This window comes from Lepidochelys olivacea (assembly GCF_965140295.1).
Source record: "Lepidochelys olivacea isolate rLepOli2 genome assembly, chromosome: 10".
In the NCBI taxonomy this organism is placed as follows: Eukaryota; Metazoa; Chordata; order Testudines; family Cheloniidae; genus Lepidochelys; species Lepidochelys olivacea.
In genome coordinates, this window is record NC_140420.1 from 24610821 (window position 1) to 24636254 (window position 25434).

A 25434-nucleotide genomic window follows, 5' to 3' on the forward strand; every position below is an offset into this window, starting at 1 on the left:
TTATGCTATTTGCTGGTTGGGTGTTGTCTATAGGTATGTAGCTATTTGAACAAGGGTGCGAGGGTTTTTTTTTTTTCAGTTTCAGTTTTCAGTCTTTGGGCATACAAAATGTCACTACCACTTCTACAGATATAAAGAATAATGTGATAGTTCAGTAGGAAATTATTAACCTAGGCACTGTGACTGACTTTGAATTATCATCCTGGCATGATCTAGAATATGTATTGGGACATTAGCTGTTCTGGGTGCCTCTTGTACCTGCATGCTGAGTGGGATGCTATGATGAATCATATGCTAGCCTTTGGGACCCAATCCTACCACACAGTGTGCAGCCCCTTTATCTTCTCAGCAGGTGTCCCACAACATGAGCCAAGAGGGCTGGAACAATTTTTATAGTGGGGGTGTTAAGAGCCATTGAACCAAACTGTAAATCCTGTATATAATGAAAACCACTTCAAGCCAGGGGCTGTGACAGCACCCCTAGTTCCAGCACCTATGCCAGGAGATTTTCCTTACTCTTATTTCTCATTATTCTCTCTTATTATTATGGTAGCTGAAAGTCCATCTCTCCTTTAGAAGCATTGGCAATTGGAAGTGACAACATGAGTGATTGCAGGAGAAATACAATCTCACTTTATCCTGGAAGATAACATGTCACTGCTCTAATCTGCCTCACTGGAATTTTCTGTCTTAAAGCAGCATACAAAATAGTAAATGTTCTTGGTGACAACAGAAGTCTGTGGAAAATTCCCCCCAAACAGCCAGCATTTCTGTGATACTTTTATTTTCTAGTCAATTTGGCTCAACTCCTACTTTAATACCAGATATTATAGCAAGACGTGAGGCTAATCATGTAAGTGGTGTTTGATATATTAGGTTATTAAAGTAAACTGCTGCAGGTCAGAGACTGATGCAAAGGAGGAAGCAGACATAGAATTCCAGATACACAGAATACTATAAATTTATTTTTCTGCATTAATAATTTTGTTTATTAATCAATAAAGGATGATAGACTAGAAAAGACCTGCAAAATACTAAGGGATGGTTCTCTAGTACACCAGTTCTGCTCCACTGTCACTCCATTAACTTCAGTAGATTTTTACAAAACGGAGATGCTAGTCCTTCATTCATTTTAAAATGAATTATAAGAAAACAAAAGAGGTTTGCTACTTTGCAGTCCTCTACAATAGTTATGAAAAATAGACTCCACAGGGTGTTGGTCCTGATCTCTAATTTGGACAGTGAAAACTATTGGTCTGGGCATCCATGACACTCAGGTGTATATTGTAGTCCGCAGCCCATTCCATTAACCTTGTCCAGGGCTTTGTGTGGCAACACTGCAGTACACACACCATCTGTAAATGAGAGAGGCCAGGAGTGTTGTAGTACGTGTGTATGTATGTGGGCACACAGTATCCTGAATTTTTAAAAAATCCACTTTGTGTTTGCTACAACTGAATCTAGTCTTTTTTCCACCATCAGGGACGCGACAAGGGCTGGAAGAGCCAGAAAACAAAGCTTTTAAAAAGTAATTGCAAAAACACCTATTGTGGTACTTGAGCTGACTGGTATTGGTTTAGAATCAGGTCTCAGGATAGTTAATTGACTGTAGTGCTCACTCACTGGATGGAGGATCAGATTTAGGATTGAGGTTCAACGTGAGATCCGATTTACACAGAAAAAATGTTTATTATCTCTATCAGCCCTCCTGTAATTACTACTTGGAACTTGATTAGAGTAATTTTCATAGCATGGACAAGTAGCATGACTGCAAGCCTCCAATAAACAAGTAATTAAATGCTGGATCTGAAGAGACTACATCCCAGATGTCATTCCACTTACTCAATACAAAATGAAAAAATGAGTAGAAATTCAATGTATTTGTCACTGTAGATATACAGGGCACAAGTCTATCCTTGTTTACATGGGTGTAAATCATGAATAACTTGATTTAGTTCAGTGGAGACACATCAGTGGAAAACTGGTATAAAATCAGATTCAGGCCTAAGGCTGCAGTAATGGAACCAGCTACACTGGGAATGGTGTTTGCAGGAAAATAGTAGTACTCTGGGGCAGTCTCTGTGAGGTGCCTATTCAAAAAGATTTGGAGAGAAAGGAATGCTAAAGAGACTGGAGGACTAGGACCCAGACAGATGAGTTTAAAGAGACCTAAGTTGGTAATTCCTTTTCTATATTTTGATACTGCAAGGTTCACAATAGTTATTTAAAATTCTGCTGTTGTATACTTCCAGACTGTGACTCTTATGTACTTCACTCAGGAGAACATTGTTACTGTAATTGGGAATTTCCCTTTGTGTCACCACAGTCTTTGTTAATAATGTACAAACACCAAATTAGTTTTTCTTTTCATCCACTTTGCTTTGTGCTATTTGTTAGATATTAGAATCCAAAAGAAATCTCTCTTCATTATCTATCTCATATACTTAACACTAGTTGTTTCCTTTGCCACAAATGACCTGGGGACGTGTAGGATGGTTGCCATGGAATGACTGATTATGATGGTTTTCTTAATCTCCCCCCACCTGAACTCCATTTCTCTGGAAACCTCCTTACCCTGAAGTACAACTGTCATAAATATAAAGAGAAGGGTAACCACCTTTCTGTATACAGTGCTATAAAATTCCCCCTGGCCAGAGGCAAAACCCTGTCACCTGTAAAGGGTTAAGAAGCTAAGATAACCTCGCTGGCACCTGACCAAAATGACCAATGAGGAGACAACGTATTTTCAAATCGGGAGGGTGGGGAAACAAAGGATCTATCTGGGTGATACTTTTGCCAGGAACAGATCAGGAATGCAGTCTCAGAACTTTTGTTAGTTATGTAAGGGGACTGTTGCCCCCTTACTAACATTCAGTGGGGGTGTTTTAGTTGCTAGCTCCGAGTACTCAAAGGGGAAGGGTCAATGGGGAATCAGGACCCTGAGACTGACAGTCCCCAGGAACAATGGGGAGAGGCCAATGCTCCAGGTCAGCCTGAATGACAGCGTGGGCAGGCTAATCAGGGAGTCAGGAGGCCAGGGAGGTCCCGTCTTCCGTGTGAGCTGGATTTGCCTGCGTCAGACAGAGTGGGGTTGAGCTGAGGAGAAAGCAGGGGCCCAAGCTGAGCTGGGGAGCAGAGCTGTGCCAGATCCAGAGGGACCAGAAAAGCAGCCCAGAGAGAGCAGACCCTGTCCTGGGAGCAGAGCTGCAGGCCCAAAGCCAGAGGCACAGCTCAGATAGAGCAGACTTGCCCTGGGAGGAGAGCTGCAGCAACTGGAGCCAGAGGGGCCAGAAAAGCAGCCCGGGAAGCAGGTCAGTGCTGGGAGCAGAGTCACAGAAGCAGCCTGCAGAGCAGACCTGTCCTGGGAGCAGAGCTGCAGCAACCAGAGGCAGAGGGGCTGAAGAAGCAGCCCAGGGAGCTGGAGGCAGAGCAGCAGCACCAGTGCAGGGACAGAGTGGTGCAGCTGGGACTGGAGCAGTCTGCAGCTGGGTGCGGCGAGCAGCTGGGGCCCCTGGGCAGCGGGCCCAGCACAGGGAGACGCCAATAGGCTCTGCAGGCCAGGCTTGGATCATAACCCCGACAAGGCGGGGGCGACCCTGGAAAGAAGGGTCCTACCACTTAAAGCCTGAGAGCGTGTGGCCACCACCAGAGTGAGTGTCCAACCCACAGCATCCCTGCAGCACAGCCGGGGCCTGAGAAGAAGGCCTGGGACTTACAATGAACAGACTGCGAAGTGCCCTGACTTTCCAGAGACACTGTTTGTGATGTTCCCTGCCACAGAGCGGGTTGATGTGTTTCCTTTAACCTTTCCCATTTTTCCTTATTCTTTTTAAAATTAATTGTTGATTAAATAACTTGCATTTGCTTTAACTTGTACGTAATGGTCAGTGGGTCAGGGAAGTGCCCAGCGCAGAGAGAGTATCCTGGAGTGGGGACACCCTAGCCCCTGTCCTAGGTGACCACAGCAGGGTTGGGGGTCGAGCCCCCCAGGAATCCTGGGCCCAGCCTTGTTGGGGTTACAAGGACTCTGCCAGATAGGAGAGTGGAAGGGGAGTCCTCAAGGGCAGGGAGGCCACTGGGTAAAGGAAGTGGGAGCAAGGACTCAGATCCTTTCGCTAGCCCACTTCACCAGGGTAGTGCAGAAGCCAGGAAAGTTCCCCACAATAGCAGGACTATTCCCCCGCTTACAGTTAGTAAGTAATCTAGCTAGAAATGCGTTAGATTTCCTTTTGTTTAATGGCTGGTAAAATAAGCTGTGCTGAATGGAATGTATATTCCTGTTTTTGTGTCTTTTTGTAACTTAAGGTTTTGCCTAGAGGGATTCTCTCTGTTTTGAATCTGATTACCCTGTAAGGTATTTACCATCCTCATTTTTCAGAGGTGATTCTTTTACCTTTTCTTTAAATAAAATTCTTCTTTTAAGAACCTGATCGATTTTTCATTGTTCTTAAGATCCAAGGGTTTGGGTATGTGTTCACCTGTACAAATTGGTGAGGATTATTATCAAGCCTTCCCCAGGAAAGGGGGGTGTAAGGTTTGTTTAACATGCTTGGTTTGTTTAACATGCTTGGTGGTGGCAGCATACAGTTCACGGACAAGGCAAAGTTTGTACCTTGGGGAAGTTTTTAACCTAAGCTGGTAAGAATAAGCTTAGGGGGTCTTTCATGCAGGTCCCCGCATCTGTACCCTAGAGTTCAGAGTGGGGAAGGAATCTTGACAACAACATAGCAAACTGTACCAAGAGCTGTGACAAAGCTAGTCAAGCCAGTGGAATAAACATGTGCAAGTTTCAGTTAAAGCAGAGAAGACCCCTCTTAGGGTTTAGAGCAATTCGAGATATGCAGGCTGGCAGAATGACCCAGCAGAATCCCAGTTTCAGTCAGCAAGGGCTTTTCTTCAAAGGATAGTGCTTACAAAAAGTAAGTACAAAGTAAGTTATGAGCAGAATGTGAACAGAAAACTCCTGAGCCTGGAGTTCAACCTAGTCCTATAAAAACAATGAGGAGTCCATTGGCACCTTAAAGACTAACAGATTTATTTGGGCATAAGCATTTGTGGGTAAAAAACCCACTTCTTTAGAGGCATCTTCTGCATGAAGAAGTGGGTTTTTTACCCACGAAAGCTTATACCCAAATAAATCTGTTAGTCTTTAAGGTGCCACCGGCCTCCTTGTTGCTTTTGTGGATACAGACTAACACGGCTACCCCCTGATACTCGACAACCTAGTCCTATGACTTTTGATGTGGAACCTGGTGCTCCCAAAACAATCTTTCAACACTGACTGCATCTACACTTGGAGGACGGGATGTGATTCCCAGCTCGTGTAGAAACACTTGTGGTATCTCTCATTGAGTTAGCATGCTAAAAAAGGCATAGCCATGGTAACATGGGCAGCAGTGAGTGACTGCATGAGCTGGCAGCCCCAAGTACAAACTTGCCTGGATCCCATGGGTACGTACTTAGGACAGCTAGCCTGTACCACCACTCACCACTGCCCGTGCTACCGTTGCAGTAGTAGTATACTACTATCTTTCGCATGCTATCTCGATGAGATGTGTAGACGTAGCCAGACTCTCTTCTGATCAGCCACTTCTGTAACTCGTCCTCCACATGTATGTTCAAGGGAAGGCGAAAACATTGCAAGTCCTTTTTAAGCCATCCTTCTGCATATTAGGAGGCATCTATACTGGCTGAAGTCTTCTATGCTCCCAATTTCCTTCAGGAATCCTCTGATTTTCATCTCACCTTTGCGATTTCAAAGGCTGAAATTGACTTTCACTTGTGCTGACTCCACACCACCTCCGCTCAGGTTTGTCATGTATTTGAAGAGCTTGAGAGAGGATAGTGCAAATGAAGGGTCAGTCAGCAGGCCTGGCCTGATAGCTTCCGCATAGCAACAGAGCCCTGCCATCGCCGTAGTGTGTGCATCTATAGGCATCAAACAGTGAGCTCCATGAGTTGCAGTGATCAAGGGGACCAGTGCTGTGTTAACCAGTTTAAACTTTTAGGGCCCTTCGTATCATTAGAGTACATGTCGATCAAAACCAGAAAAATTCCTTGAACAAGAAATAACCAGCCGTTTGTGTTATGTTTGCAACCTGTGTTCCAATTTTTGTTTGCTTTATTTTTTTTAGGAAGGGGTAGGTAAAGAGGAGGTATCTCTCTGCAAACAAAACAAATTTGAGATGGGCAATTTTTTATTTTTGGTTCTCTGGTATTTGTTACTACTGTTAGTAGTTTTTGAATCTGCGTATAACCATTTCCCCATGCACAGCTCTCCTGTGCATCACTGAGATATGAAAATGACAGAAGGGGCGGAGACTTGGAGATTGGGAGCAGCAGGATAGATGTATTTATTTTCCTGGCTTAGGCCTTTGTCCAAGCATGTCTACACCTGAATTTCAATAGGGCTTTTTACGGCTAATGGCTTAAACCAGAAGCCTTAATTAGGGAAATCTCTTCTTGACATAGAAATCAATTAGAATACATCTCACTCACACAAACACACACTTACTAATTGAGCACCTTGTTTTTCTTTGTCACTTTTCTCATGTACTTTTCTATCGCACATGGATGTTGCTTGAAGAAGGGTGGTCACAGTGTCTGTCTTATCTTACAGAAAGAGATGGCTTCTTCAGCTGATAGATCAGAACTGTGGCAGGCCCATTTAATTGAGAGATTCATTGACTGGATTAAGTTGTCAATATATTTTATTTTATGTAGGCTACAGTTACAGGAGTCCTTTGTGCTCCATGAGCCAATAGTCCCCTTATAGACAATCTGCTACCCCCACAGCAACATGTAAATCCATCTGTGCTTAGTAGCAATAATTGATGTGGCTAGATATCCAGGTGCTAGCTGTTAAGCAGCTAGGCTGATGCAGAGGTTTGCACAGGAGGGAAGCTGCCTTCTATTTAAGGATGCAATGTTTGTCAATTTGCACACATCCAGTTTAATGGCCTAGTCTGTAGCTGTTAACAGACTAAGGATCAGCTTTGAAATGTAATTTTAGCTCCTTTGTAATGCAAGACCTTTGGAAGGTACAGTCCACAATTTATTATTAGGCATTAAAAATCTCTGAAGTTAGACGCTATCACTTTTCAGACATGTTTCAAGTTAGTAGGGTACTTCAACGGTGTCATTCGAATATTTGTTTGTTTAAAATTTTTTACTGGCAGATAAATTATTTTGTCATGATGCCAAATAGAAAACTACATCATAAACAGACAACTGAGAACAAGCTGAGTGGGAATGACTTGAAAGAGATGTTTTCCCATGTGAAAACAACAATGTGAAAATATTGATCCAAAATCAAATAATGTTTAACATAAATAGGGCTGGGCAAAACTGCAGATGCTCAAATAATCCCTGAAAGTCCTTGTTTGTTCGCTATCTTTGGCTTTATATTATGTTTTTGAAATATGTCCCGTTCACAGTTTTGCAGACTCCAGTTATCCACTAACAGATACAAAATGGCCAGAAGCAGTTCTAGCTCCCTCTCCAAAGCATTTTAACCATTACCTGGAGGGTAACACCCTCTAGCAGGGAAAGCATAGTTGAGAGAGAGAGTGTTGAAAGAGACCTGAAAGGGCTAGGGTGTATAGGGATGTGAGATTTGCTTTGCTTTAGATTAGAATGACATATTTAATGCCTCAGAATTTTCCTGTTTGCCTTTCATGGCCTGCCCATTGGTTGAGAAACACTGCCCTGGGCCATCCAGTCCCTCTAACTTTTGTTTAGCCAAATTTGTTTGAATTTTGTCTAATTTATTACATTCCTGCATACCTTCAAATAATAGTGTCCTAATCTCATCCAAAAAAACAGAAATCTCTCCCTTGAGTGACTGATTTTCCCAAGAGACACTTGCCCTGTGACTCTGTTCTTCTCACTTCCTCTTTCTACCCTAGCACTACCAAACTTACTCCTTTTTGTGTCTTGTGAAGTGTCAAAATAGAATTGAAATAGAGTAAAAGAAGCCACCTAAAATAAATGTTTTTTTAAATGGCTGAATCCTTGTCCCATTCATATTCTTAACACTTCATTAAAAGTATAGCACGTTAATAGGTATTTGAAGTTCTTAACACATTGGAACCTAAGATTTTCTTTTTCAAAGTGTCATGTCTGAATGTCTTGGAATGCTCAATATTCCATCCATTTTCAAATCCACTTTTGTACCTGACACTCCAGTTCATCACACATCATTTGGAAGAGTGAAACAGTTAGTTTGCTATTTCCACTTAAACTTTAAAAATATGCAGACTGCGACATGTCTACCCTTACAGCGGTCCAAGCAGTAGAAAAATATAGGGATCAGTCCTGTGTCCACAGGGAGATGGTTGGGGTGCCAGAATTGGCTTTTTCCATCAGTTAACTTCCATAATTCTATTAATTTGGAGGCGTTTGTTTTTCTGCATTGTTGCTTCACAGAGTTATTGTATGTTCGGAGATTTCAAGATTGTATAGGCTTGGAATTAAACTTTTGTACTTGAAGTGCAAACAAATCCACGGGAACTTCTGACTTTTCTATTTTCCAGAGTGATGGAATGGTTGCAGATAAAATGGTGAGTCAGGAGACAAAAGAGAGGTGTTGCACTTTTCTTGTTCATTATCTTTACAAGCAGTTGGCTGAGACTGTGGGAAGCTCTTGTCAGATTTTTGGTCTGTCTGAAAGAAATTCCATTACTGGTTGTCTTTTATCTTGCGCCAGATATTACCAGCCACAGGGCTAGTGTTATAAAGCACAGAAATCAATGTCCAGTGGCAATACTAATGCACATTGTGTGGCCCTGTAGAAGGGGCACAGCGTCCTCCCGAGCACCTCCTTGAGAGGGAGCATGGCTTTAGTGACGCTGGCCGCAGTTTCTGTTAACGAGGTCAAACATCTCTGGCCACGGACAAGCCAAATACTCTACAGCAGTATATCTCCTTTTGGTAAAGCCTCTGGAAATGAGCACTTGTACAAGGGTTTAAAGGCTCTGACCTCAGAGCCCAGCTAACACTTAAGTCCCAAAACAAAAGTCTCTTGGTTCCCTCAGCAGCTTCTTCTGCTGTAAGGCCTCAGGCTTCTCTGCTGCCTGGAAATACCTGCAGTCTTTCTCCTGCTTGTTCAGGGTCTCCCTCAGGCCTTACTGCAAGGGGTGCCTAGTTCCTGCTCCCAAGGAGGACCCCTTCTCTGGAGCTTTCTTTCTCAGATGCTTTTTATAGCTGAGCTCTCCTAAGCCTTTTATTAGGCTCTGGTGCTCCTTGCTTAATTAACTGCCTTCCAGCTAGTTAGACAGCTAACTATGCCCAGGTGGACCTGGGTTGATTCACTCCCTTCAGTGGAGCCCATCACAGGTAGGCTGGATAGCTGATGCCCTTAAAGGGCGTGCTCTGTGACAGGCTCATAGCAATAACTATAAAATGCCTTAAAATACTTGAGAACCTTTTAAGTTGCAGGTTATACTCTACCTTATATGACTTTTTAGTGCATGCCCTAAGACACTATTCTGTAAAGGAAGAACTTGCAGGAAAATTACTGCACATTATTTCTTCAGGGCGTTAGAAGATTAGTACATAGAGATTTTTGTGAGTCTAAATACCCGGGGGGGGCGGTGTGCACCATGTGTGGTGAAGAAGAACATTATTGCACCTGGTGATCTTCGTTCTATGAGCTGTTAAAGTTACATACTGATAAACCCAACATTTGAATGCACAAAAAGGATGAGTAGTTGATGCCTCAAATAATTGACTGTCAATGTTTTATAGGAAAATGTGCAAGAAACATAGAGTATCCCATTACCTAACTAGCCTCTGGATGTCTTTAATCCTTACAAATCAGCTGCCAACCCATTTATCTGGCAATGAATTGGAGACTTTCAGAGACTAAGAATCTATTTCTGCCGTTTACATCTGTAAAAAATAATCCAAATTTCAGTAGAAATATGAGACAGGGAGAAGCAAATTAATTCAGATAAATTATATTATTTGAACTTTAGCTTACAACTCAAATGGAATCTGGACCTGAGTTTGTCTGAAGTTCAAAAAAATTCTGATAATTTTTTTCATTAAGCAAATATATTCATTTTCATTTCTATGCCTGTTTATTTTCTGGTTCTGTGCTGACCTGGAAGAAGACATTCTGAAAATATCTGTCCCTGTAGTGCAGTAATGTAGTTCTTCCTGATTAGAAGAACCAGAAAGGTAGAGCTCTCCAAATATTGTCAATCCAGGAAAGCAGATCTGAGAATTGTGACTATTCTAGCTAAGACTACCTACTTTGGGGTACTTGCCTGCCCATCACTAGACCTTTTAAGGTTCACCTGTGATTGACAAGATATTGTATTGGTGGAGAAATTCCTTCTCTTGGACATCTCTCTAGAATTGCCCTAGGAACGTCTAACTCAAGATGCTCTAAGCAAAGTACCCAGTCACCTTAAAGATGCTTTGCCCTCTTAGGAAGCACATTTACACCTGAGCAGTGCCTATTTAGTTTGACAATAAATGTAAAATCCAAATACATTTTCTTTAAAAGATCTGAAGGGGCATATATGTGAGCAATGACTTTATAGGTGTCATTCTGTGCCAATACTCCATGGAGCAGGTCAGCCCCCTCAATATTTTTTCTTCTGGTCGGGTGAGTTCAGTCAACTCCCACAGTCAATAACTTCATTTAGTTTGGTTTGTATGGCTGTGGTTCTTCAATTTCAATTTGCATTCTTGTACTTGAATTTGAACCTCAGTTCACATTCATGTATCTGCACAGTGAATGGAGTTATCCTCAGCTGATGAATAGTTTGAGTCACACAAATTGGGCACTGGGTGGAAAGTTATTATTGAATGAGTGTGGGGTTAGAAGGGTATTATCCTTAATCTTGCTGTTCCAGGAGCAAGCTTTATTCAGAGATCTGTTTGTTAAAATACTGTTTCTGAAATCTAATCGGCCTAAAGATTTGCACCTCAATTGGGACTAATTTTCTTCCTTTTTACTATTACCACTATTATTATTGTCTGAAGTAAACAAAAATTGGCCATTGGACTGAAGATAGGATGTGCCACTGCGTGCATAGATTGTAAAGGATTAAATTGTACTCAACTTTGTGGCAGTTTCCCCCAAACTTTTGAAAGCTGAGGCCCTGTGATTGGATGGACTAGGCCCAAAGGCCCCCTACTGGAGGCCTCAGACTTTTGCCAAACCCATCCCAGGAAAGGAGCAGTGGAGAGCAGGCTAGAGTGGCTGCAAGGGAAGCAGCCAATCAGGGCCCAGGAGGGCCATATAAAAGAAGCCACAGAGAAGTAGTTAGTTGCTGCTTGGATCAGGAGAAGAAAGGACTGTAGGCCTGGCTGCCTTGAAGAGCAGCAGGGCCATGGACAGCTCAGTGTGGACAGGGACCAGGGAAGTGAGACGCTCCTGGCTGGCTGCTAGGACCAAGTAGGGACTGAGCCTGGAGAGGGCTGCAGGAAGATAGTGTCTTCAGGGAGGAAGCCTTGGGGATACAACCCCATACCAGGGCTAGCCTACTTAAAGACCAAAGCCCAGAGAGGGCTAAAGAGAGACACCACCAGAGGGGTACTGAGATAGTCCCCAGTGGACTGTATACCCTGGAAGGGGTTTGTGATGGTTAACATGCAGACAGGGTAATTCGGACAGAGCACTGTCTCTGAAAAACCCATATGAGAATCACTGAAAGGGGTCACCACAACTAAAGAACACAGACATGCCCAACCAGATGGGGGCACTCACAAGAGGTGGGTGCCAACCCCATTACAGGTCCCTTAATCTACTTTTCAGGAAAATGAAACTAATCACACTCCCCGTCATTTCTGCTATGTGAAAAGAGTGATAACTCAGAGTAGACTGTGTAGCACTTCATGTGATGTTTCCTATCCTTTCTTACATGCTTTAATGAGCAGCAAACTAGTTAACAATGGTGCCTGCAATTTACAGTATCATTGGTACCTGGCACAGCAATGGCTCTCAACCTGTCCAGACTACTGTATCCCTTTCAGAAGTCTGATTTCTCTTGCATACCCCAAGTTTCACCTCACTTAAAAACTATTTCCTTACAAAATCAGACCTAAAAATACAAAAAAGTGTCACAGCACGCTATTACTGAATAATTGCTTGCTTTCTCATTTTTACCATATAATTATCAAATAAATCAATTGGACTATAAACATTGCACTTACATTTCAGTGTATAGTATTTAGAACTGTATAAACAAGTCATTGTATGAAATTTTAGTGACTTTGCAAGTGCTTTTTATGTAGCCTGCTGTAAAACTTGGCAAATATCTAGATGAGTTGATGTACCCCCTGGAAGGTCTCTGCATACCCCTTGGGGTACACATACCCCTGATTGAGATCCACTGTGATATAGCACCCATTGGAATGAACGGGGGAGTTCACACCTCATAATTATTATTTCAGGTGCTCTACAACCTCAGATGGCATTGTGTCAGATACATTCAGATCACATTTTTAAGGTTTTCTTCACAGCTGTAACAGATAAACTTACTTTAAAAAAAAATGAAGAGAGGAAAAACAGAGAATAATTGTGAGGTCTGTGCTCCCCAGCTAATTGTTCCTGCCCTGCTCTTCGGAAAACACTGACTTATGGCCATTTATTTCTCTGTGCTTTTAAATTCCTTTAGATGGTATGTAGGTGTTAATGTATATACCCTTTAGGTTTTTTATTCCATTTCTGTCCAGATCACGCTTTACAAATGTAATTATATTTAGCCTTTTTTTAAAACAAATTGGTAGCAATGTAAAAGGGCTGGCAATTGAATTAGTTAAAAGCCTTGTTCCACTTCATTCCATCTGGGGAATGTCTCTTGTTTTTCTTGAAAAAATATTGTATTCGTGTTACTGTCAGTTTGATTTGGTGATGAAGACAGACACTTACTGCAATATGCTGTATTTATCCTTCACTGTGCTGCTTTAACTGCGACAAAATCTTAAATCTAAAAACATATTCCCTCAACTAGATACTTGTTTTGAGTTTCTTGTTTTAATAAAGTGAAGCTTTACAAGTACAGTACTTCATCACCTGGCTTCTGAGTCTGGAAATAGGACTTATCCTATCACATAAAACAATAATAATAATTATACCTTTTACTTTCAGTCATTTCTGTTGTTGAGAGAAATTTTATATGTATTGGGAAGGTAGTTGGAGGGACTGAGGAGGATGTGAATGAAATTGGATTGAGAATGAGTTATGTGAATATGTCAGTTCAGGTCACAATAGACAAATGATGCAGAAAGATTCATATGAGCTTTCCTGGTAGCCTGAGGTTGGCCTGGCAGATGAGGTAAAGCCTCCACAATCAGTCAAAATGCAGTATGGTGTCACTGCTCTAACAGAAATTTGCTTTTAGTGTGGTCTCTGCATTTTCCATGTATAAATTTGAGTGAGGGCATTTTGAGACAGGAGACCGATAAAGAGGAGAAGACTCACTGATCAATCAGAAAAATAGGTTAGATTCTCTTTTAACCCAGATAGTCAGAAGGAATGGGTAGGTAATGTTCCCCTTAACAAGCGGACAGCTTCAACGTGTCTGAAAATGCAGTGTATATAAATTCTGAAGAAATCTATCGTTTTTAAAGGGTCTATCTGGACAGGTACTATAGGCTGGAGCTACTGAAAACAAAAACATTAGATAGTGTAGCAGATATTTTTTGTTGAGCAGTTGGGTGGGAGACATAGTTTGCAGCTGGGATTTACAATTGGGTTTCTTTCTTCTTCCAGCCACAGCATCAGAAGTGTCACACAAGAAACAGGACATCCAGTGTGGTCCCTTTTCTGTTTCGGTTGCAGGCTCATCCCATCTCTGCCCCCAGTATTTCAACAGAAGGATATGTCGAAGTCAAAAATACTGCTGTATAGCTAAAAAAGCTTAAAATACAGCCTGGATTATTTTCTAGGATTCCTTCAGACCCACTTGTTCTTGGATTTTTTTAATTCTGCATCATGTCTTTTGCTTCTAGGTTGCCTGCTCAAATCTAGCACAAGCTGGTAGTGACAAAAGTTGCAATGGCCCTGTGATGAGTTTTGTCTGTTTCCCAGTGGACAGGCACTAACTGGGAGGACCTGCAGAGAGGCTGTAGTGGACTACGGGCATGTCTACAGTACAAAATTAAGTCAACCTAATTTATATTGGTATACAGCTGCCACAGTCATTTCATCGCTTGTGCATGTCTACTCTCTGCTCCTTATGTCGGCGGTGTGCATCCTCACCAGGAGGGCTTGCACCAATTGAACTGTGTGTGGGGCACTGTGGGATGGCTTCTGAAAGCGATCAACAGTTGAGGTAAAGCAACACAGTGTCTACAATGACCCTGCGTCGACCTAGCTATATTGATATTGACTCTACACCACTCGGGGAGGTGGAATTAAGTCGGTGTAGGGAGTGAGTTACATCAATGGGAGCGAAATTTTAGTGTAGATACTGACAGAGTTAGGTTGATATAAGCTGCCTTGCGTCAAACTAACTCTGAAGTATAGACCAGGGCTAAGCATTGAATGATGCTGGAGACTGAGTTATCTTCTCAGCCTTAAAATTAGGCCTTCTGGGGCAGGTTTTAAAGGCACTCTTATGAGATTGCATGGCTCTGCTACTGCAGTAGATAGGCCTATTTTATGGATAAATGAAAGATTCTTTCTCTAGGACTGTAAATCCAGTATCCTTTACGAGCAACATATTTACACGCGCAATGTGTGAAAAAGAAACTCCAGAAAGAGCATCTTGAGGTAGCTCAAATATATTCTCATGTTTCACCCAGCCTTGAGCAGATTCCAATAGATTCTCTAAAATAGAACAAAATAAAAAGTCCCACTTTAAGGGTTGCTGTAAAAGTGACAGCTGTTCTGGCTACTATTGAATTTATTTTAAAAGGCAAAAGAATTTGGACAGAATAGATATAAGGTATCTGTAGAGTTCATGTAGAAATTCTGCAGTCATCCAAAGTGAGTTAGTCCCAGAATCATGCTAACGATGCCAAGTCAAAAGAGCAAGAACATTCTTGGTAAATAACTTTGTAAAAAGTGCTAGTGGTTTGAAGAATCACTAACTGTTGCTCTGATCTCTGTGGTGAGTCAATAACCCTAGCCAATAAAGTATGCCACAGTCACCTCTGCATCACATGATGTATATGTTAATGCACATGACTACAGCTTTGGTAAATACATATCCCGTTGGCTATTCACATTGTAATTCCTTTGTAGTGGAGTCATTCTGTCAATCCCTTACAGCAAATCTGGAGGAATTAAGGTAAAATTTGGTCACTTCAGGTATAACCTAGGTAAGCTTCCAAATTAACTAAAAAGGATCTGTGATTTCATTAATTAATCTGCACAAGTCATTGAAAGAAAAGGTGGCCCATTAACTGCCTTCCATTAATTAGCCTTAATTGTATAATTTGCCTTTAAACATAGTACACAAAACCAAGAAAGAGAGACACATAAGAACATAATGAGAGCTAAAAAAGAAACTGCTGATCTAAGTGAGAAAGCAAGTATTCATAGACTAGATAGCTGTTTACAGAGATAATGCTATGCATTAAAACTGTGATATAGTTGCACACTTTGAGTATTAGGGTGTCCTCAGCCTTTGTGCTTGTAGAACCATAATATGCATTCATAGTAATAATACCTAGCTTTTATATAGCTATTTATAGAACATATTAAGGGGTGCTGGACAGAAAGCATGTAGAAATAAGAATGAAGAGCTCTGGATCTGAAGTTAACGTCTCGTATATGACAGATGAACACTTCACTTAATGGTACCCATTTAATAAGGAATTCCTGGTGCGTGTGTGTGTGGAACTAGGGCACTAGTCGAGAAGGGAAAATAACTTCAGTCATGCACCAATCCCTTTGATCTGCAAAGGAACCAGGATATTATTTGTTCAAGAAACTCCATTTGACAGAAAGGAAGAGTAATGCAAATAACTATGGCCACATCAAAGCGTCTTCTAACTTTTCTGAATGTCATGATGTACTTCATATTTAGACATAACAGTTATAGAAGGAAATCTATTTCTCCTTTGCTGGTTTACTGCTCCGTGTCCTCGGAAGCACTGAGCAGAATCCACATAGCCTTTTTAGCTTATTTGCATAGTAAGGACGGGAGACATAGGCGGCAACTCCATAGGTACTCCAGGGCTGGAGCACCCACACGGAAAAAATAGTGGATGCTCAGCATCCACTGGTGACCCGCCAATCAGCTCCTCCCCCTTGCCCCTAGGGCATCTCGCCTGTTGGCAGGCCCTGCCGATCAGCTCCCAGCATCTCCTGACCGCCACAATCAGCTGTTCAGTGGTGTGCAGGCACTGGGGAGAGGGGGTGCAACGGGGCCAGAAGAGGCAGGGATGGAGAGGAGCGGGAAGAGGCAGGGTGAAGCGAGGGCAGGACCTGGGATGGAGCAGGGGTCGATCACCCCTGGCAATGACAAAGTCAGCACCTGTATCTCAAGAAACATGTAAATGGTTAATTATGCCAATTAGTATTTTAATCTGAAATGTATTGCTGTCTTTTGAGGTTTAAGCCATGACCAATAAAGGACCATTTTTCCCCTCCCTTGAATACATTCATTTCACATCCTCTGATTTCAGTGGCAGTTGTGTGCCCATATTGAAGACCAGAATTTAGTCCAAAATTATTGTTAAATTGGGTCAGTATTAGCTTCTCAAAGAAGTATTTTTCCTAACTCCAGATAATAGTCTAAGTTTATCTGGATTCCACTAGCCATGGATGTCATTAGCGAAGTGCATGATGCTTCTCTAGTTCCTTCAGGAGATGGTGTGTGAAAGTCACTTGATAAAAACTGGGTGACCTGAACTGAGAACTACCAGATGTGTTCTTCTGCTGTATGTTCCATTACCTGTTGTTTCCAGGCAGTAGTGTGAATGTGCACCATTGCAATATGTACCCATCAGGACCTATGAATTAAAACATGATTAGCACTATTTGTTTGATGTGTTGCTTCTCTGGATAGCTGAAATTTTCACATTGTAGGCTTGTCAGCGGAGCATCAATGGATATTAAATTGTATAATCAAATAGGATCAGATCTTCAGCTTCAATGGAGCTATGCCAATTTACACGAGTTGAGGATTTCAGCAATGAAGTTTTAGGAAGGAGTGGGTAAAGAAAACCATCTTTGGCCTTATTAACCTAAGCCTCAAACTTTATCCCTTTAATTATTGCCTGCAGCTCCTTTAGTTTTTCAAGCTCTGAAACTGGGCTTCTCCTACTTCAAAAAGTTCTCCGTACACAGACTCAGGGCTTGTCTTCACTATGGGGGTAAGTCAACCTAAGTTATGCTACTCCAGCTACATAGCTTAGGTTGACTTACCCTGCTGTCTTCACTGTGCTGCGTCAACGGGAGATGCTCTCCTGTCGACTCCCCCTACTCTTCTCGGGGAGCTGGAGTACCAAGGTTGACCGGAGAGTGTTCTGCTGTCGATTTAGCGGGGCTTCTCTACAGCGTGGATCTCTCCATAGTGAAAACCAGCCCACAGCCTGTAACAGTTGAGCTGAGGACCGTCCTTAAAGAGCATCTAAAGCAATGCAGGAAGCATGGGGAGCAGCTTCACTTTTTAAAGTAGCAAAAGACTAAGGACAATAACTTCAATCTATTCCAGTGCTTCTGTGGTGTTTGACTGACTTCATGTGGCTTTTCTCTAATGCCTAATTTTGGCATTCATCTTTCCCAAGGTCCTAATTACATCTGCAGTTCTAGACAATGTCAGGGTCACACACTGAATAGTCTTTGTATCCCTGGAAATGGCTGGCCTGACTCTCCCCTAAACACCCGCTTTTTTTAATGGTACCCAAAACTTACCTTAGATTTTACCTCTGAAAATCAGGTACTAAATATTTATTATTGGATTCCATCATGCACTTAAGTAAGTTGCTTGTATTTGTTTCTAAACTATTTTTTATAAAAAAAAAATTAAAGTATAAAGCCTGTCAATGAGATCTTATTTGGCAGCAAGGTGATAGATTGCTATATATATGAAAGTAGTGATAAAAACCTCTGTGTAGGGTTATGTTGTGTTGGTTTATATGGAGCAGTTTTTTTCTTAAGGCAAAATGTTGGTCTGGAATCTGCACTGCAGGGTGTTTTTTTCTTCATTGTGGACCTCTGCTTCTTATTCTGCATTCAAATCCCTGTATAGCATGTCCATTGGCATCAGGAGTTTTGTGTGTGTATTAAATAGAGAGATGAAGTGTGGATCACAAAGCTAGATTTTGCCCACAGTTTTATGTGCATAAACAGGCACAACTCCATTGACAAAAGTGGAGTTACTAATTTAAACCAGATGTGAATTAAGAAATTCATCAAAGAGCAAATTCACTACTTGCATAAACCAGTATAACTTCATTGAAGTCAGTGAAGTTCTGCCAGTTTATACTGGGCAGATTTGTGTTCTTATGTTCTCTTTCCTCCTCTTCCCCCAAAAGTTGAATTAGAAAACAAGTACACAAACATTGCTGAAGATGTTTTATATTTCACAGGCTTCAAAATGGACCAACTTTCTGGTTTGGGCAATATTTTTATTGATTTTTTTATCAATCTTTGTAGGATAGTTTGTTCCCTAACAGAATATCCAAGATTTTGAAAGTATTTTGATAAAATTTCTATTAAAATATTAATGATAAATGTTACAGAAAATTTCACTTATGCATAATTTTTTGCACAAACTTTCATTTTTTCCATGTAATTTCTGACAGATTTTAACATTAAATACATTGACCAATTCTCTCCTCTCACTATAAATAAAATGTGAAGAAATATAACAGCTTTGTATAATGTACTTAATATTAGATTGTGAAAGTAGGGAGACAGTGATGTCTAGTGGCTATAGCAGGAGTATGGGAATTAAGACTCCTGTGATTTCTGGGGCCTACATTAACTCCCAGTGTTTTTAGGCAAGTCATTTAATTTTTCTGTGCTTCAGTTTATCCATATGGTGTTTCTGTGTTGACATCTACTCAAAAAGTCTCACCCATTTTCTTCAACATTTTCAACCTTCAGAGAAAATATGGCAATTTTCTTGCTGATTTTTTTGTAGACAAAATTATTGAGGGTCGTAAAAGATGGCTTATTATGATTGAAATCTTACCAGAGTCAACAATTGTCTGTCTTATCTAGCCTTCCCTGGTTTTGTTTTCTTGAAGCATACTGCAATTTTATTGTAAATCCTGGCACGTTCTGTACAGAGTGCCACTATAGAAAGGCTATGAATGTTGCCTGTTGAGAGCTGTCATAACGCTCATGCTTGAACACAGCTGTCTACAACTCATGTACTAAATATAATTGTTTGGAACTGAAATGTTTGGCACAATGGTATTACTCTAAATTGCCTCCTGGGGCCTGTTGGTGATATGATTTTGCAGCTTTTGTCCCCAAGGAATCATTTAATTTTTCTTCAGAGACTTGAGTTCAACAAACAGCTACTTGTTGCATAATAGTTGGGTCCAATTCACCACAATTATACAGTATGAGTGCAAAACACTGGGTTTATACAGCTAACTGCTGTACACACAGCAGCTGTTTGCCAGTACTTCTCAGGCTCTTCAGTTTTCATATCCAAAAAATCCTGTACTATATAGACCCAAAATACTTACAAGCAAGAATCTATCTGCTTTGTGTATCTAGGTTCTTATGTAGGGGCCCATCAGTGTTGTCCTTTGAGTGTCAGTGTGACCAATTTAGTCCTTTTTCTCAACACATTTAATTTTAAAAAGCACTGTATTGATACCTCTTTTATATTGATAAGCATTACTTCTGGAGTAGGAGAGGAGGATGTGAGTGTTCAGTGTTAGTTAATATAAGGAAATGCTTTGAAATTCTGTAATACCTTTCATCTGAAGATTGCAAAGCACTTTATTGACACTAACCCTCATAATCATCTATGTGAGGCAGATGAGCATTATTAGAGGGGGAGCTGGTAATGACTCTACATTTAAGTTGGCTAACACTTTTCATTAGAAGAGATTCTCTTTTTTAAAAGCTGTAAAACCTCAGCTGCTTTCAGAAAGCCTTTGAAATTTGTGAGGGAGAAAGCCCTTTGACTCAAAGTCTTTTCTTTATTCTATGAAATTCCATTCAGGTAAATTATAAAAGGTTTAAAAAATCAACATATTTCTTGTTGGTTGTGTTCCTGAGGGCACTTTTGGCAGCATGCCAAAATAACTGAAGGTGAACAGTCTAAACAGCCGGGTCCCATGCTGCCACAAAAACAGCAGCAGCAGACACAGCCCTGGGGACACCTAGGAGCTGCCCAAGAAGCTAGAATAGAAGTGAGGAGGGCAAGGCTGGTCTCTTCTACCCCACTCTGAGCACTGGGACATGGTCTCAGCCTCCAATTCTGGCAGGAGCTCCTCCAACAGAAGAGACAGAACCAGACTGGGGCAGGATTTGTTGGCCATCCCTAGGATCCAGAACATGGTGCCAGTAGCCCATGAACCCTCTGAGACAACAGCCTTCCTCTTGTTGCCAGCTATGCTGCAGTGCTGAAGATTCAGGCTTCAAATCTGGATGATGCATAGGGGAGAGCGGGGCTGGGGGGGCACTGTTAGAGCTCTAGAACAGTGGTTTGTAACCTGAGGTCCGTGGATCCCTGGGGGTCTATAGACTATGTCTAAGATTTCCAAAGGTGTCCACACCTCCATTCTAAAATGTTAAGGGGTCTGCAAATGAGGAAAGGTTGAAAATCACTACTCTACAGAACACAATTTGGTTTCACCCATTTCCTTTTAAAAATCTATGAAAAGTTACATACCAAAAACCGGAGGTAAAAGAACTTTTAGATTACATAGTCAAGCAGCCAAAAGTGAGGAAATGTCACATTTGTGGTTGCCTGTGCATCTTTAATTCTGCTCCTTTGTGTATATGTGTTATGATACAGTCTTTATTATATTATCACATACTAGAGACAGAAGTGGGTGAGGTAATATCTTTTATTGGAGCAACTTCTGCTGGTGAAAGAGACAAGTTTTCTACCTACACAAAGCTCTTCTTCAGTTCTGGGTGTGATCACATACTGTCTTTTTCCACAAGACTCCTGCTTCATTCGGTGCACAGGTTGGAGACAGGAGGAGGCAGAATTAATATTGCACAGGTCACCATAAATCTGGCACTTCCTGACTTTGTGCTTGTATTTGCAACTTAAGTAATTTCTTTTAATGTTTTTTTTTAATGTAACAATACCCATTTTACAGATGGGGAAAGTGAAACACAATTTGATTTTCCCAAGGTCACCCAGTAAGTCAGTGGCAGAGTTAGAGTTTGGGACCCAGAAGTCCTGACTCCCAAATGTTCTCTGACCATTAGATATACTTTCATGTTCTTTCTTAGTTTCAGTTCCTCTTGACTGGCCTCTTCTTCCATGCGTGTGTACACTCTTGCTCAGAGGGAAACAAAAATGATTAGGGGACTGGAACACATAACTTATAAGGAGAGGCTGAGGGAACTGGGATTGTTTAGTCTGTGGAAGAGAAGAATGAGGGGGGATTTGATAGCTGCTTTCAACTACCTGAAAGGGGGTTCCAAAGAGGATGGATCTAGACTGTTCTCAGTGGTAGCAGATGACGGAATGAGGAGTAATGGTCTCAGGTTGCAGTGTGGGAGGTTTAGGTTGGATATTAGGAAAATCTTTTTCACTAGGAGGGTGCTGAAGCACTGGAATGGGTTACCTAGGGAGGTGGTGGAATCTCCTTCCTTAGAAGTTTTTAAGGTCAGGCTTGAGAAAGCCCTGGCTGGGATGATTTAGTTGGGGATTGGTCCTGCTTTGAGCAGGGGGTTGGACTAGATGACCTCCTGAGGTCCCTTCCAACCCTGATATTCTATGACTCTATGACTCTATCTGTGAAACGATCCCTTTTGCCCCACTACCTCTAAGTCTATCCTTACTGCACTCCTTATATGCAGTCCCTTGATGATGCTACTTACATTCCTTTATGTACTTAGTCTCTGATGAGGTTTTCTTTGCTGCATAACTCAAAGACAATGTGATTAAGTCATGTGCATTCTGTTATTTTTTTAAGGAGATGAGTCAAAAGGCTTACAATTTTCTGAAGCCTCTTCTATTTTTACAGTGCTACGGACATAAAAGTAATGAGGATGGTGTGTGTATGTGTGTGTGTGTGTGTATATATATATATATATATATATATATAAAATATTTTAGGCTGTATTACTTCTGTTGTCTCACACGGGGCTTAATTTCCACCTTCATTCTTTGGTGCATTTTATTTTTGGAACGAAAGAGAAAGATAAGGAAGTGTCAAGAAAAGCGGCTTAGTCAGATTTTCAGACTAATTCAATGTTTTAAATGAAGCTCGTTGGTCATTTTACTTCTATTCTACATTATTTACTGGCATTTCCATTGTCCTTTAAGATTATTTTGAATATCAAGTTATGGATTACTCATTTTGAATCCCAAAGGTAAAATGTGTTGGCCTTTGACATTATTACAGTTGTTTACTGGTTTGGTAGTCATGTTCTTTGTATATTTTTAACTGTGTCCCTTAAAATAGAAGTGCAAAACTGTGTCCTGTTTTTCCCCCTCTAAAAATATATGGCTTTTTTGTTAATGTCTGACTGTACAGCACAGCAACTTATCATATGGATTTTTTAGTATCATTAATGATATTCAACAGAGTCCTGATGTCCAGGGTGAAAGAAGGCAGACAATCGTTGTCCCTAATGATTTGGTTTGTAAAATGTTGTCTTTTATTTCAGGAAGTTGGATGCTTTCATCTATGATGCAGCAGTGCTGAATTACAAGGCTGGAAGAGATGAGGGCTGCAAACTTGTAACAATAGGCAGCGGATACATCTTTGCCACAACAGGCTATGGAATAGCTCTCCAGAAAGGGTCACCTTGGAAGAGACAGATTGACCTCGCACTCCTTCAGTTTGTTGGTGATGGTAGGGCCAAACATTTCTTCCTCTCTATTTTGTGTGCACAGATAATTATTTTACTTCTTTGCTATAAGTTTTTTTGTTCAAGAAAGAATTTTTAAAAAAGTTCTGTCTACGTGTTCTTGAGGTGGGTTGTTTGCACCGCAACCTAACCCAGTGATTCCCTTCAACTCACTCCACTCACCTCATCTCCAAGACCACTAGGCCATATTTTCATGAAAAGGCTACTTCCACATATCACATCCCACACAAATATACCAAATCCACTGATTTTGATGCTAGAGACTATATCTGGATGGCTAAATCATTGAATGACATCCAGGTTATAAAATGTTCATGAGTATATCAGGGTTTTGACAAGAATACTTTTCAGTATCATAGCTCTTACTAAAAAATCTGAAAGGATTTTTGGGCAGGGTGGAAAAAATCAATGATTTAAAAAAAAATCTAATTTTTTTTAATTTAAATTTAATTTTTTTTGACAAAAAGCTTTTTGTCATAAAATTCATCGAAAGATAGTTTTAATTAAGATACATTATAGCTCAAAGATATCTCATCATGGAGTAGGGATTATAAATTCTAATTCTATAGTCTGAGACAATATATTCGTGTCATGTTTAAGAAAAGTTTTGTAAATGAGTTCCAATAGTTCATGGATTAGGGACCCTATTTTATGGTGTTCCAGGGTCTTCTGTATGGATTACTTAAATTAATCTTTCTATCTATCCAATGGGACTCAGTGCTCAGTCTAGAAGATACCATCAGAGATGCTTAGTTTTGCAGTTCTCAAACTGTGGATTTGTGTCTCCAGAGATAACATGCTTGTTAACAGCAAAAATGTTTTAAATAAATAAATAAATAATATATGGAGGTGAGAAATAACAGACCTCAATCCTATTGTCCCTCTGCAAATTTGTGTACACAGCGTCAACCCCTTACCTCTTTCTAAAACTGCAAAATTTCAAAAAGTTCAATGAAGAGAAGATTGTTGGGGCCAGAATAGATCTGGACAAGGAGAAGAAGTCTGGAGATAAATGTGAGAAAGGAGGGACAGGCAGTAGAAACAAAAGTGCAACTGCTTGAGTAGCATATTCCAGAAGTCTTGAGGTCTTTCTGAGTGTAGCCTTCATTGATTTGAGTTCTACCGTACCATTCTCTCACTAGAAGGGAAAACCTAAAATGGCAGCAGGCTGTAAAATAGACCCAGTTTGGGAATAATAAACCATTCAAGAAATATGTGTTTGCTGATGATGTTTTAAAGAAAGTCACATCAGTGACCTGATGGAAGTCACTTAAGCACTTGGATTCAGAGACTGTTGAAGTGATAATCTCACTTTTAACAGCAGTGGCTTCTTCTGCCAGTGTAGAAAGAATATTTTCTTCCTTTGGACTAATTCATTCCAAACTGAGAAATTGTTTGGGACCTGAAAAAGCAGGAAAGCTTGTTTTTCTTTTCCAGATTATGAACAAACAGGAAAATGAAGGTGAAGACGACTGAGTTAACTGCAGAAGCCAATATTTTAAGTTTCTCATGTTGACCTGGCTGACATAGTCGATTTAATTTTTTTTTTAATATTTCATTTAACTATTTTAGTTAAAAACAATTTTAATAAAAACAAACCTGATTTTAAAAGACTTAAATTTTTAACTAAATTCAAAAATTCATATGCTTGTTTTGTTAAAATATTATACGTTTGCTATTGAAGAAAAAATCCAGAATACATAACGTTGTTTTAGTTAAATAAAACAATTTAAATGTCTGCCTGGTGATGTTCTCCTCCTAATACAGCCTGGCAAGAAAATCCTCCAAATATTAATGATTAACCTATTGAACTGGAGATAGTTCACCTCCTCATGACTTCATAAATATCTGTTTCAATTACCTTTGGTAAATGAAATAACCAATCAATCGTTCATTTTCTGATATAGCTGTAAAACTAATCTGAAAAGTTTTCAAAATAAATCACTTAAAAATGTATAGAGTGTACCTTCTAAAAATGAAACCTACATCTATCTCTGAGTTGTGAAGAATATGTATTAAGGTTATAACAACCAACAAAAATGCACTTTTATGTAATAAATCCATGATTAAATCAAGTCTTCCTGACTAGTCTTCCTGATGAGTGATTTAAATCAGGATTTAAATCAAATCCACCCTGTTTTTGGGGTACTCAAAAATAACATTAAGTACCTCATAAACTAAATAAAAAGGTTGTCTTCTGTAAAGGAGGTATTAATTTACATTGGCCCATATTGTGGATACTTCACTAAGCTTATTTATTACCTTTCAAATGTAATAATATATTTCTTGAGGGTTTTTTTTCAAAAACATGCCTTTTAGCTTCTGTCTGCGATCTCTGGGAACAAAAGGAAGACCTGGGCACAAAATGAGGCCTGTTCTGTATTTGAAAATATTTTCTTCTTGTGCACACAGCTATTATTTTTATCTATACCGGGTGCTTAACCTTTAAAAAAAAATCATTTTAAGCTTTATTTTTCCCTTTATTTTCTTCTTCATTT

At 40.4% G+C, this 25434-nt stretch overlaps 1 protein-coding gene across 1 annotated transcript in view; it reads left to right on the forward strand.

The window, feature by feature from the left end:
• GRIN2A (glutamate ionotropic receptor NMDA type subunit 2A) overlaps window positions 1–25434 on the forward strand; it is a 301884-nt gene that overhangs the window by 244148 nt on the left and 32302 nt on the right. Inside the window, exon 12 of the mRNA XM_084640882.1 lies at window positions 22733–22920. Within this exon, the coding sequence (XP_084497008.1) occupies window positions 22733–22920 (188 nt within the window). The remainder of the gene's footprint in view (window positions 1–22732; window positions 22921–25434) is intronic.